General features: G+C 40.3%; 1 protein-coding gene across 2 annotated transcripts in view; it reads left to right on the top strand.

Moving 5' to 3' along the window:
* The window catches only part of MAPRE1 (microtubule associated protein RP/EB family member 1), a 14,433-nt gene extending 3,122 nt beyond the window's left edge, over positions 1 to 11,311 (top strand). For both annotated transcript variants that reach the window (XM_072414244.1, XM_072414242.1), the window contains exons 2-7: positions 3,677 to 3,802; positions 6,252 to 6,397; positions 7,700 to 7,907; positions 8,895 to 9,016; positions 9,404 to 9,556; positions 10,042 to 11,311. In XM_072414244.1, coding sequence (XP_072270345.1) covers positions 3,682 to 3,802; positions 6,252 to 6,397; positions 7,700 to 7,907; positions 8,895 to 9,016; positions 9,404 to 9,556; positions 10,042 to 10,098 — 807 coding nt within the window. In that variant the 5' untranslated portion in view covers positions 3,677 to 3,681 and the 3' untranslated portion in view covers positions 10,099 to 11,311. The remainder of the gene's footprint in view (positions 1 to 3,676; positions 3,803 to 6,251; positions 6,398 to 7,699; positions 7,908 to 8,894; positions 9,017 to 9,403; positions 9,557 to 10,041) is intronic.
* Positions 11,312 to 11,684: the final 373 nt, after the last annotated feature.

Below are 11,684 nucleotides of genomic sequence, written 5' to 3'. Positions count from 1 at the left end.
GGTCATGCTGCACCCCTTATACCCCATCTACATGGCAGTGGTCCTTCTTATTGGTCATGCTGCACCCCTTGTACCCCATCTACATGGCAGTGGTCCCTCTTATTGGTCATGCTGCACCCCTTATACACTATATACATGACAGCAGTCCCTCTTATTGGTCACTGTGCACCTCCTATGCCCCTTATATAAAGGAGTTTGCTTGTTCATGTCACTCTGTGCTCCTTGTAACCAGTTTATATATGAATGTGCTCTTTATTAACCTGAGCCTACAACTTACCCCCTGAGACTTATGTCATGTGCAGAAATAATAAGGCCCCTTTATCTCTAACACCCCTTCAGTGTTCAGATTTGTAGCTGCAGGAGAATGCTATGGCTGTGTTGGAAGGAAGGCAGACGTCAAATCTTAGAAATCACTTATCTACTTCTTCGGATCTACAGGACCCTTCCTCGCTGCATTTTTATGTGACCTGCATTCATTTACCACAAGGCCTGACATTCATTTTAAAAGAGACTTGATGTCCTTTATTTTTCAGCACACTTCAATGTACGGCTGTTATTTTGCTTTAGAAAGCCATTCAAATTGAATGGCACCACAGTGCATGGCAATGCAGGGTTATGGGTTGCTGGTTACTGAAACACAATCCTTTTTTATTTTTTTATATATATTTCTGCAGCCTCTGACCTAACAATTACCGTAACTTCCTGTCAGTCTGCCCCATTCCCAGTGATAGGAAGTGAGGGGAAGGAAATGTGTAGGAAGTCAGGTAGTAATAAACGCCTGATGAGGGATTCTAACCTTCCTCTGAGATAGCAAATAAACACACATATATAACCTAACAATAAGTAGCAGCAGCTTTGCTTTCCAATGGTCTGTCATCTCTATGAAAATTCCAAATGTAGCTGGGTGGGCGGAAGCTGTAGGTGGGTGGACCCCCTCTATGGTGATCAGTAGCCACCCAAAAACAGCCGGGGGTTACTAAAAAGTGCCAGGTGGTGCACCCGGCTAAAAGAGGCTAGGGAGAACACTGCATATCAAAATCACAATGCAGTAAATAAATTATTAAAGCATTTCTCCACATTTTTAAAATATTTGTGGATTTAAGGAAATTACTGGTAAAATTGCTATATCCACAGAATATTATCATGGTGGTCGGTGGACAAAATTTCACCCTTATAGACGGCCAAAAAGATCGTTGGTGTTGCTTAACTGACCTGAGAGGTGCAAGTTACTCGGGGGAACCCCTAGCAACCTTAGGCTGCCACAGAACCCTGATTGAGGAACACTGCAGTAATAAGTAGCACATGCCCCATCTGTATAGCACCCAGGAATTTGTTTTACCCCCTCCCCATAGAAGCTGGATGTTTGCATCCCTGGGGACATCATAAAAACAGTTTGTCCAGTCTTGTTTACGGGCCATCCACAATTGAAATGGTTTTCATGGAAACCATTGTAAACTTGGTGCAGAATGGGCCTTTGTTGTCTGAAAAACCCTACAGCAATCAAAGTAATTTAACCTTGCTTTCAAAAATCCCATTAGGACAGCAGCAGGCCGAGGAATGCGTTCAGTTATGGGTTTGGTAAAGAAGAAGCAAACTGAGTGCAATATATCTTAGATAATATGTTTATCTGCTCCTGGAAATGCATTTCATGATTGAATTAGCCGACTATGCTAAAAGCTGAGCTGCTTTTAGATCTTAAGCTACATATACACGTGCAATTGTCGTTTGAAAGGATCTTTCATGATCCGTACTAACGACTGCACGATGCATGAACGAGCTCTGTACATACAGCACCATTCTGCTCTATGGAGAGGGGAGGAGGAGAACAATGGAGCAGCACCCCACTGCCCGCTCTCGCACCCCCATCACTTCTATTAGGATCGTTTGTCGTCCATCGGCCGTGGATCCGCTAGTACGGTTGTTTGGACGACGGGCGCTGCACACGTGCCAGATTCTTGTCCGATATTGGCCCTGAGCCAATTATCAAACGAGAACCATTGGATGTGTGTACGCAGCCTAAGAGACAAATTAGGTCAGCTCTGTGTTCATTTATTTTTGAATGCAAGCTGTGTAAAGCTAAATGATGAATATCTGAATTTTATTCACCTTAGAATCAAATTCATCTCCTGTGCTTTGCCTTCAAACCCCTCCATAGTTATTGACCCACTTACCCTTCTGACCTGATAGAAAAATCCCCCCAGCCATTCTCTTTGCTCCTCCAATGACCTACTAATGACTTCCTCACTCATAACCTCATCACACGCATGGCTCCAAGACTTCTCTAGAGCCGCCCCGAGCCCTTAAAACCCAATGATTCAACCTTACCTACCCATCTTCTGTCTTTTGAAACCCTCACTACTTCCAAGCACTACATATCTCCCCTCTTATTGTGTTTTATTTCCCCCACCTTTTAGATTGTAAGCTCTTTGGGGCAGCATCCTCTCCTCCTGTGTCACTGTATTCGTCTGTCATTTGCAACCCCTATTTAATGTACAGTGCTACGTAATATGCTGGCACTATATAAATCCTGTTTAATAATAATATTACAGCACCCTGACATTTGTTGATCAGTCCACCATGGCAGATTGATGAATGACCTATGTTCACACTTGTGGTGGAGAGCACAGGCACCGTATTCCCCCCAAAATATTTTTAAGCTGGATGAGAAGACATTGTAGGCGGGAGTCAGCCCCTGTATTGCGACCCAATTTTCAGTAACATCCAAAAACAGCCGAGTTGTTATTTAAAAGTGCTGGGTGGTGCAGCGAACTATAAGGGAATGGACAGAACCTTGAGCCAGGTGGTGCTTGCTCATCCTCCCCCTCTCCATTGAATAGTAAAGCATTATCTGTACAGTGCTCATTTGTTCATTGGTCACTGGAAACATTCAAGAAAAATCATTTCCAGCAACAGTCATTTGATATTCATTAGCTATCCTTGCAGAGGGTTAGTACTCGAGTTTGACAAGGTCATATGCGTGAAGTGGCAGCAGCAAAACAAGGAGCCAGTCGGTTATAAAAAGTGCATGTAAAGTAACAGAGATGAGTATTATTCACAGGCTATGTATGGGAAGGACAAAACCTGCAAGGTACCTGGTAGATAGGGTTATGCTGTGCAACAGAGCTGTGTAATCTCAAGGATCTCATGGATAAAATAAAACTCTTTGGCTTTAGTTTTTGGTAAGGTGATAGTGACTTGACTCTGAAATCTATAAAGCATTCGGTAATACATCGGTTCTCTACAAACTTTAAACATATGATGATATATATATATATATATATATATATATATATATATATATATATATAATATAGAGATTTGATAAATAAGAACCTATTTTATTTGGCTTCATATTTCTTTAAGGAAACTGTAGGTGTAGGTTATATGTTCTCTCATACAGGACAACAGTTTGCAGCTTTTGTAACGCTCTTCATGTTGAATTATTTTCATAATTGATTATAACACCTTGCTACCTGAATCTGAGGACATTTCTATTTCCCAATTTCCCAATAAAGTAGAAAATCCCTTTACCAATTCTTGTCAGCACTTAATCTGTGCATGTCCATGCAGGCATTGTTGATAAGATATTCTCCCGTTGCAGTGAAGTGGAAGGGGTAGCGTCTTTTAAAACGCTGTTTTCATTAGGATTTATGTGTTTTTTATGTTTTTCTTTCAGACAAAATGGCTGTTAATGTTTATTCCACATCAGTGACAAGTGACAATTTGAGTCGTCATGACATGCTGGCATGGATCAACGAATCTCTGCATCTGAACCTGACCAAGATAGAGCAACTCTGTTCAGGTAAATGTAATGAGAACGCCTCTTACTGCATCTAAACCTGCAACAAAAAGCCTTTTAAAAACTGCAGACGAGGCATGATGTAATAATCTTCAAACAGCTCTTTGATTTCTGGGTGTGTTTTCAAGAGGAAAAAAAATAAGTTATGGGATTGTAGCAGTAAATGAATCCCTTCTGGTATAATAACATTACCTTAAAGCAGAATTAAACCCTTGTTACTCACCCGTGCCTGTTCACTTGCACCGTGTTGTCATCTTTCTTCCCCTATGGTAGAGGATCTTCGGCCATCTTGTTTGGCTGAGCCAGGATGACGTAACTCCATTCATTTCCAGCATGTGCAGGAGAAGCCGGTATTCTGACAAACAAAGCTTGTGCCCAGCTCACCTTTATTCCAAATAACAGGAGTGATCAGTCAGGTTGGAAGGTTTATTGCTGAAAATACGTTTGTTCCTTTCTGCAATATTGACCGGCCTGATTGTGTGTTCTTAAACATGGAACTTTAGTTTTTCTGTAAAGGTTACATGTATGTGGTACAAAGAAATATGAAAGCGGTACATCTCGACTGGGGGTAGAATGTTTGGTTGCATCTGTTGGATAAACCAATTCTATGGTTACAGTCAGGCCTGTGAAAGTGAAGAATTCATTGTGATGGATGTAAGCCATCTGTCTGCAACACAAGTAGGTAGGTTGCTTGTTGTAAGGTGTAAAGTCGGGTAAATAAGTTCTGGACCAAATTAAACCAGAGGAATTTTGCTGTTGTGTGGCTAACCTGATTGGTTATATATAAAAAGCGAGTGAATAAAGAGAGAAAAATAAGAGGCAGAAGGTTGCTTAGAGAGGTGGTAAAATGGTTAAACGTAGAAGACATGGAGGATGGATCCAAGTTCTTGGGTCCATTACCTTAGTAACTTACAGTAGTGAATGGTCATTAGTTAAGGAGCCCAATTGTGTTTAAATTGGCGGATGGAGTCTTGGAGTATCACTGCCATTTTACATTTCGCAGGAAGCACAACACCTTTTGTTTTTCCTGGACAGTTTACTTGGCAAATGACAAAGTTCCTCTAAATGTTGAGGCATAGTTCCTGATACACAAATCTGTTTCTGGTTGGCCCATTGAGCTGGTAATCATTTTTTTGTGAACCCTTCCTCTGTATATGGGGCTTTCATAATCCATTTATGCTTGCAGGTTTTTTATTTATACGTTTTCCCTAGAGATCAATTAAAAAATATGTTGTGCTTTTATATATAAAAATGCATTTTGCGTTAAATGCTGCAGACACTGTATGTAATTTCTTTATATTATCCAAAAAGTATTTACATCCACTTTTTGTGCACCATATACCTTTGCAAACCTGACTTACTACTACTTTATGCAAGCTGTATTAACAACATCACTGAGCTGTATATAGATAAGAGTTGTTGGAGGGACCCAGCAGGTCCACCAAGTACAGGCGACCTCAACAAACATTCAGGATTGGGTGAACAACAAGACATCTTTTCATTTGCACAAAGGTGTAGAAGTGGTTTTTAGTACAGAAAGCTCCGGTGCATGGGCACACTGGATTACTACATATATCTAGAAGAAATAAAGTACACCAGGATTCATAGAAGAATACACCTGGCTTATTTTCTCAAATCCCAGGCAGGACACTATCTGCATGGAGTTTGCAGGTTCTCCCCGTGTCTGCGTGGTTTTCCTCCCACATCCCAAAAACATTCAGTTAGGTTAATTGGCTTCCCAATTGACCTTAGACTACATTAATGACATATGACTATAGTAGGGACATTAGATTGTGAGCTCCTTTGAGGGACAGTTAGTGACACGACTATGGACTTTGTACAGCGCTGCGTAATATGATGGCGCTATATAAATACTGTGTAATAATAATAATAATTTAATATGTATGTATAGATATCTTGCAGACACATTCAATTCGATCTGTTTCATGGAGCTCCTAAATAAAAAAAGATAAATGAAGCTGGTAGGGGTTGTATTCAATAAATGAAAATATTAGGCTGGTTAATATAGGACTCCAGTTTGTGTCTGGTAGATGGGGCTAGGAATTCACCCATGTGTTGTTCTACCCGAATCCTGATTGGGCAAAGTGACCGCCACTTATAAAAGGGATGATGATAAAGCTTCAGTTTAGGATCTAAGGTGTGGGCTTGTCATTCCAATCTTTCCTTCACTATGTGCTTGTCACTTTTCTGGAAAAAGCGTGCATATATTAGGTTCACAGACTGCATGGGACTGTAAGTCCCTTTTTAAAACCATCTATAAATTAACAGAAATCGTAATTTTTAAGTTAGTATATTACACTCGGGACATGCCAAAAGGTTGTGTATTTGTTTTGCCCTACTTCAGGATATTTCAGACATGTGAATTGACCTGTGGATTATTTAATCCTCTGCCTCTCTATTAACCCACCATTGTGCTTTTTTTTTACCACAGGTAGCATGTATTGTCAGTTCATGGACATGTTGTTTCCAGGATCCGTCATGCTAAAGAAAGTGAAATTCGGAGCTAAGCTTGAACACGAGTACATCCAGAATTTTAAAGTCCTGCAAGCCAGCTTCAAGAAAATGGGTGTGGATAAAGTGAGTGTTATCTGACTGCATGATACAAGTTCCTGTTCCTGGCTCCCTCACTGTGTGTCATTGTGGGGGTTATGCAAACAGGAAGTCATTACTGCGAGAAGTATTTCTGAGACAAGTAAAGACTGGTTAACAAGCTTCAGTTCTTAGGCTACAGTACCATGGTTGCGTAAATTGATAATTTAGTCAACTGTGGATTCTTTGTTTTTCTGCTGCCTCTGGCAATGAAAACAGAACTCCTGTATAGTGGTTTAATACATATTTTCCTTAATATGGCTAGGAATAAAGACTGACTTTAGGCTTACCCTTTTAGTGCCAATGAAGCTCCTGTTCCTCTTGAGATCTTTCCTTGTTGTGGGAGATATCGGTGCTTAGCTCTTCATCATTAGTGCAGGGAGCTTAGTGCCTTCAAATTATTCCACACCCCATACTCACAGGGTGTCCTTAAGCTACGTACACATGTGCAATTCTTGATCATATCTTTTATGATCCTTTCCAACGATAAGGACCACACGATGCATGAACAAGTGCTGTACATACAGCACTGTTCTGCTCTATGGAGAGGGGAGAGCGACGGAGCGGCACCCTGCTGCCTGCATTCCCCCTTCCCTTGCATTAGGATCGCTCGTCCTTGATCGTCCGTGAATCCGCCAGGACGGATCCACGGGCGATGAACATTGCGGGCTGTACACACGCCAGATTCTCACTCGATATTCACCTTGAGCCGATTATCGGTTGAGAAAAATTTGACGTGTGTACGTAGCCTTAGTCCTGTGGGCTGGATGAAGTGCGATAAAGAAGCAATCTTCAGTACTGTCTTTGTTGTGTCTTCCCCCAGATTCAGTGTGCCGTGCGAACCTGATGATGTTGGTTCTACCCACTTAGTTGTTCCTACAATGCTCTGCATGCTCAATATCCTCAGTCTTTCAGGTGCCCCCAGTTCTGCATTATCTTGAGCAGTGTTAGTAACCCTTTGCTTCCTCTATTATAGAACTTCTCTTTCCTATTTTGTAGAGTAGAAAAGTGGAGGTATCCTATAGTCCTAACACATTTCCTGTCCTAGGAGGACACCACTGACCCTCCATAAATAAAGTATGATCATTGTTACCTGAGGGCAGGAAGTGTTTCTTTCACAGAAGGACCGCCACATCTTTGGCAAACAGCAATACATTACCTAGGATTAGATGCACTTCAAAGAGGTCTGTTGTGTTGGGGCCTAAATACCAATTCCTGATGAAAATGCTGCTTCAGTCTCCCTCATGTACTTAAACACTTGTTCATGAACCATTTTTTTTATGTCTGTAGATAATTCCAGTTGACAAGTTGGTGAAAGGAAAGTTCCAGGATAACTTTGAATTTGTACAGTGGTTTAAAAAGTTTTTCGATGCAAATTACGATGGAAAAGACTACGACCCTATCGCTGCCAGACAAGGACAAGATTCGAATCCTGCACCAGTTCTCCCAACTCCAGTTCTGAACAAACCCAAGAAGCCAGTCGCACCTGCAAACTCAGGTATCTGAGAGGAGAACAGCTGTAAAGTTATCCTAAAGTCCTTTCAAAGGCTATTAAAGTTTCCCAAGGCTAGTTCGCTGTTTCTTTATTTGGTATCCTAAGTGCTGCTCAAAAATTGATGTATGATGGACATAAACATCTTCAGCTTGGGATGTCATATAGGGCGCCCACTTGGTTGTGCTGTGCAAATGCTACAGAGACTATAGTTTGTATTACCCTTTAGCATCATATAAGGTAATTGTATATTCCTGCACTTGTTGCTGTTCAAGAGCAGCTGTAGCCTATTAGTTTTTACTAGCTACAATTATTCTAGATTACCTTAACGATAAACTGTACCATGTAAAGTCATTTTCTCTTTATAAGTGAAAATTACATACCCAGCATTTTCTGTGGTCCCTTTATGGTTTTTGTGGTGTACAAATCCCATCAATGCTGCCCCACCTTTCATCTCTTTTTGGTTTTTGTTTTTTAGGCTGAGGAGCTTCCATCGCATTGCATGCATGCCCTCACTAAAATAGTAAACCAGGCCCAAAAAATGTCATGTCTAGGGTGGCATCACCTATATAAACTCAGACACCAGATTAAAAACAAGAATAGGTGGGGAAGGATAAATGTAGGTAAATGTGTGCTGGACCGGTTTTTTAAAGCAGATAGAAATTTGTAAACTGTTGCTTGCTGCACTTTTTCTTCTAAAATGCAATTACTGCTGTGCTTTATTATCTGTGAGATATAGTGTCTGTAGATCTGATCGCTGAATACTGTACCTCCCACAGATGGTTCTCCTGATACAATGCTTCCAAAAGCAACAGACTACGGAAAGAGAATGGCTAAGATTGGTACTTGTTTGTCAGGGAGAGGGGAGCACATTTTTCTGGCTAACCAAAATATCTGAGTTATGGTGGTTTTGTTTGTTCTGCACCGTTTGCTGCTCAGTGTTAATACACTTACAGCTCTCAGCATGTAATAACTATCATATTTGTTTTTCAGCTCCACAGAGGGCTGTACAAGCCCAGAGGACCCCAGCCACCAACAAACCTGCTCAGGGCATTGGCAGGAAACCTGGAGGTATGGGCAATGGAGAAGATGAGTCTGCAGAACTAATTCAACAGGTGGGCAATGTCATAGGTTCATGGCCAGCTGTTCAAAGTCTCAAGCTTAAATGCATATGGGCATACACATTAGTCTGCCATTGGCTTGGCCAAGTTTATATACCTCCCTTTCATGCCTATGAAAGTACTTGCTGCAATTGCATGCTAAGCTATTCATGTGCTTTAAGGGTTTTGAAAGGAGGAAGCTAAAAATGCTGTATTTACAGAAGGGACGGATTAACAAAAACCTTTCCATCCCACAAATTTTTACATTTATGCTAAAGGTTCACTTTACTATTTCACTTTTAATATTGTTATTGCTTCATAGACTTCTTGCATACAGTTTTGGATTTTTAATTTTCATGTCTCCAATATGTAACTTGTTTTGTATGTTTTTGACTTTTTCAGATAAACGTTCTTAAGATCACTGTTGAGGATCTAGAAAAAGAAAGAGACTTTTATTTCGGCAAGCTAAGGAATATTGAGCTTATTTGCCAAGAAAACGAGGGAGAAAGTGACCCAGTCCTTCAGAGGATCATAGAGATTCTGTATGCCACAGATGTAAGTATACTTTCAATAACACAATTGCTTAACATAAAGAAATGCCTCACATCTACCAGCCTAATTATGGAAGTTGTATAAGATTGCTGGTAGTGCATGCTAATGAGTAGTTTCCATTTTAGAACTTTCTCTCTTCCATTGCTTTTACATAAACAGAAATTCAAAAATAGTTGAAGGGGAAGGAGGGATTCTGCTGGCGGCACTAAAGCATATCTAAACCCAAAAATATAATATATTTTACCTAACCAGTGCTTGGATGTGGCCGCTGAAAGAAGTAGGGATTAGTTTTTGATGGAAGTGATTGGTACACAGAACAGGCACATCAACAATGCATGCTGTAAAAATGAAAACACATGCAGCCATCACACCTCTTCTTGTGTTCAGATAAACTTTATTATGTAGTGAAACCTTTCCACTTTACCTTGTCTCTGAACATAAAATTGTTTGTTGCATCAATCTGATAACTTTTGTCTTGTCTTCTGCAGGAGGGTTTTGTTATTCCAGATGAAGGGGCACCACAAGAGGACCAAGAAGAATATTAACATGGTTCTTTTCCCATGCTGTCATTTTTGATTATTTTTTTTTTTTTGTCCCCATCATGTGCTTAACTGTAAAAGAAAAAAATAATCCTTTTTATTCTCGGAGGCCTGGGTCAGCTCCTCACTTTTCAGAAGTGTACTTTGCCAAAGTTTCACTCATCTTATGGTGGCTAAACCTTGGAGATGTCCCGTTTTTGTAGCAAGAAAGTATTAAACTATACCCCTTAACCCCCATATTTTTTTTGATGTTCCCATGGGAACATTCAGTAAGGAACTCTTGAAGGTTTCAGTTGCTAGCGGGCAAGAATGTTTTAAACTTGAAATTGTGAAAAGTATAACGGGTGACTTATCGGGTTGCAAAGTTCGAACAAAACCGATTTGATGGTTGACAGACAAAAATGCCTTAAGGAGTTTATATGTGCTTTCATATCCAAGGTCTTGCAGTGTAATATGGCTTAGTAAGTGTACGTGTCTCACTAGGTAGGTACTCGCCACCGTGCGAGTTTTGGGGGTTACTCTTGTGGGGTTTTTTTTTTTCTTGATGCTTGCATGTAGAGTGGTCCCAATGTGCTGCTCAAGGTGTAAGGTGCTGAGGGGAGGGCCGGGTTGGCATGACTTCCTCTACCTCCATCGCTTTTACCTAATCTCCTCTGACAAAAATAAATAAATAAATGGCTTCAGCCCTCAGGCAGACAAAAAAAAAAAAAAAGGAAACGTGGAAGTTAAATCAAATTGACCTCTAAATACTAATAATTTGTACTGAGGCTCTGACATAAAGGATGTCCTGCAGCCTTCCTCTCCACCCTATCCTTCCCAACATTTTTTTTTTTTTTATTTTGTAAAACTTTATTTTGCCAACATATATTATTTAATATCTTCCTTCTCGACGTGTTTTCTATGTATCTGCTGTATCCTACAGATCACTGGGTTATTCACTCCTGGAACGGATGGTTTGGTGCTAGTTATGCATGTAACGTAGGAAGGGCCCGCATATAAGACGTGCGCATCCTTCACTGAGCCAACCGTCACAGACACTGCAGTGCTATACTTTCTAAATCTCTTGTGGCCTTTTTTTAAGACTTGTAATTTCCTCCTATATTTTTTTTTTGTTTTTTTGGTTCCTCCAATTTTAGTCCGACTTTATTCCTTTCACTTTCTCAACAGTTTTTCTACTTTAAGCCATTTCTAAATAAAACTTCTGTATTTCAAGAGTGAATTGTTCTCATGTGTTGTCTTTATTGTTATTTATAAATATTTGGTTGGTTTATTAAAAAAATCAAGTGTGTCTTTTTCTCCAGCATATGCACATTGTAATCTGCTTGTTTTATCTAGAGCCATCCAGTACAGATGATTACTTAACTTCATATATGGTTCTGCAGACCTCTTCCCTGTTAGCTTTGGTTGTAATGAACACTCATCTTGCCATGTCTATGGGTGGCCCTCCTCAATATAATTTCTTTTGCTCTGTTCTGTTGAGGACCTGCCTACATTCCAGCGCTGGAAAAAAATCCAGAGGTTCAGCTGCCACACTTTAAAATTAATATAAATATAATAGTGTTCTCCCCAGCCTCTTTTAGCCTGGTGCACCA

This window comes from Pyxicephalus adspersus, chromosome 6 (assembly GCF_032062135.1).
Source record: "Pyxicephalus adspersus chromosome 6, UCB_Pads_2.0, whole genome shotgun sequence".
NCBI lineage: Eukaryota > Metazoa > Chordata > Amphibia > Anura > Pyxicephalidae > Pyxicephalus > Pyxicephalus adspersus.
This window is presented reverse-complemented; position numbering and strand designations above follow the sequence as displayed.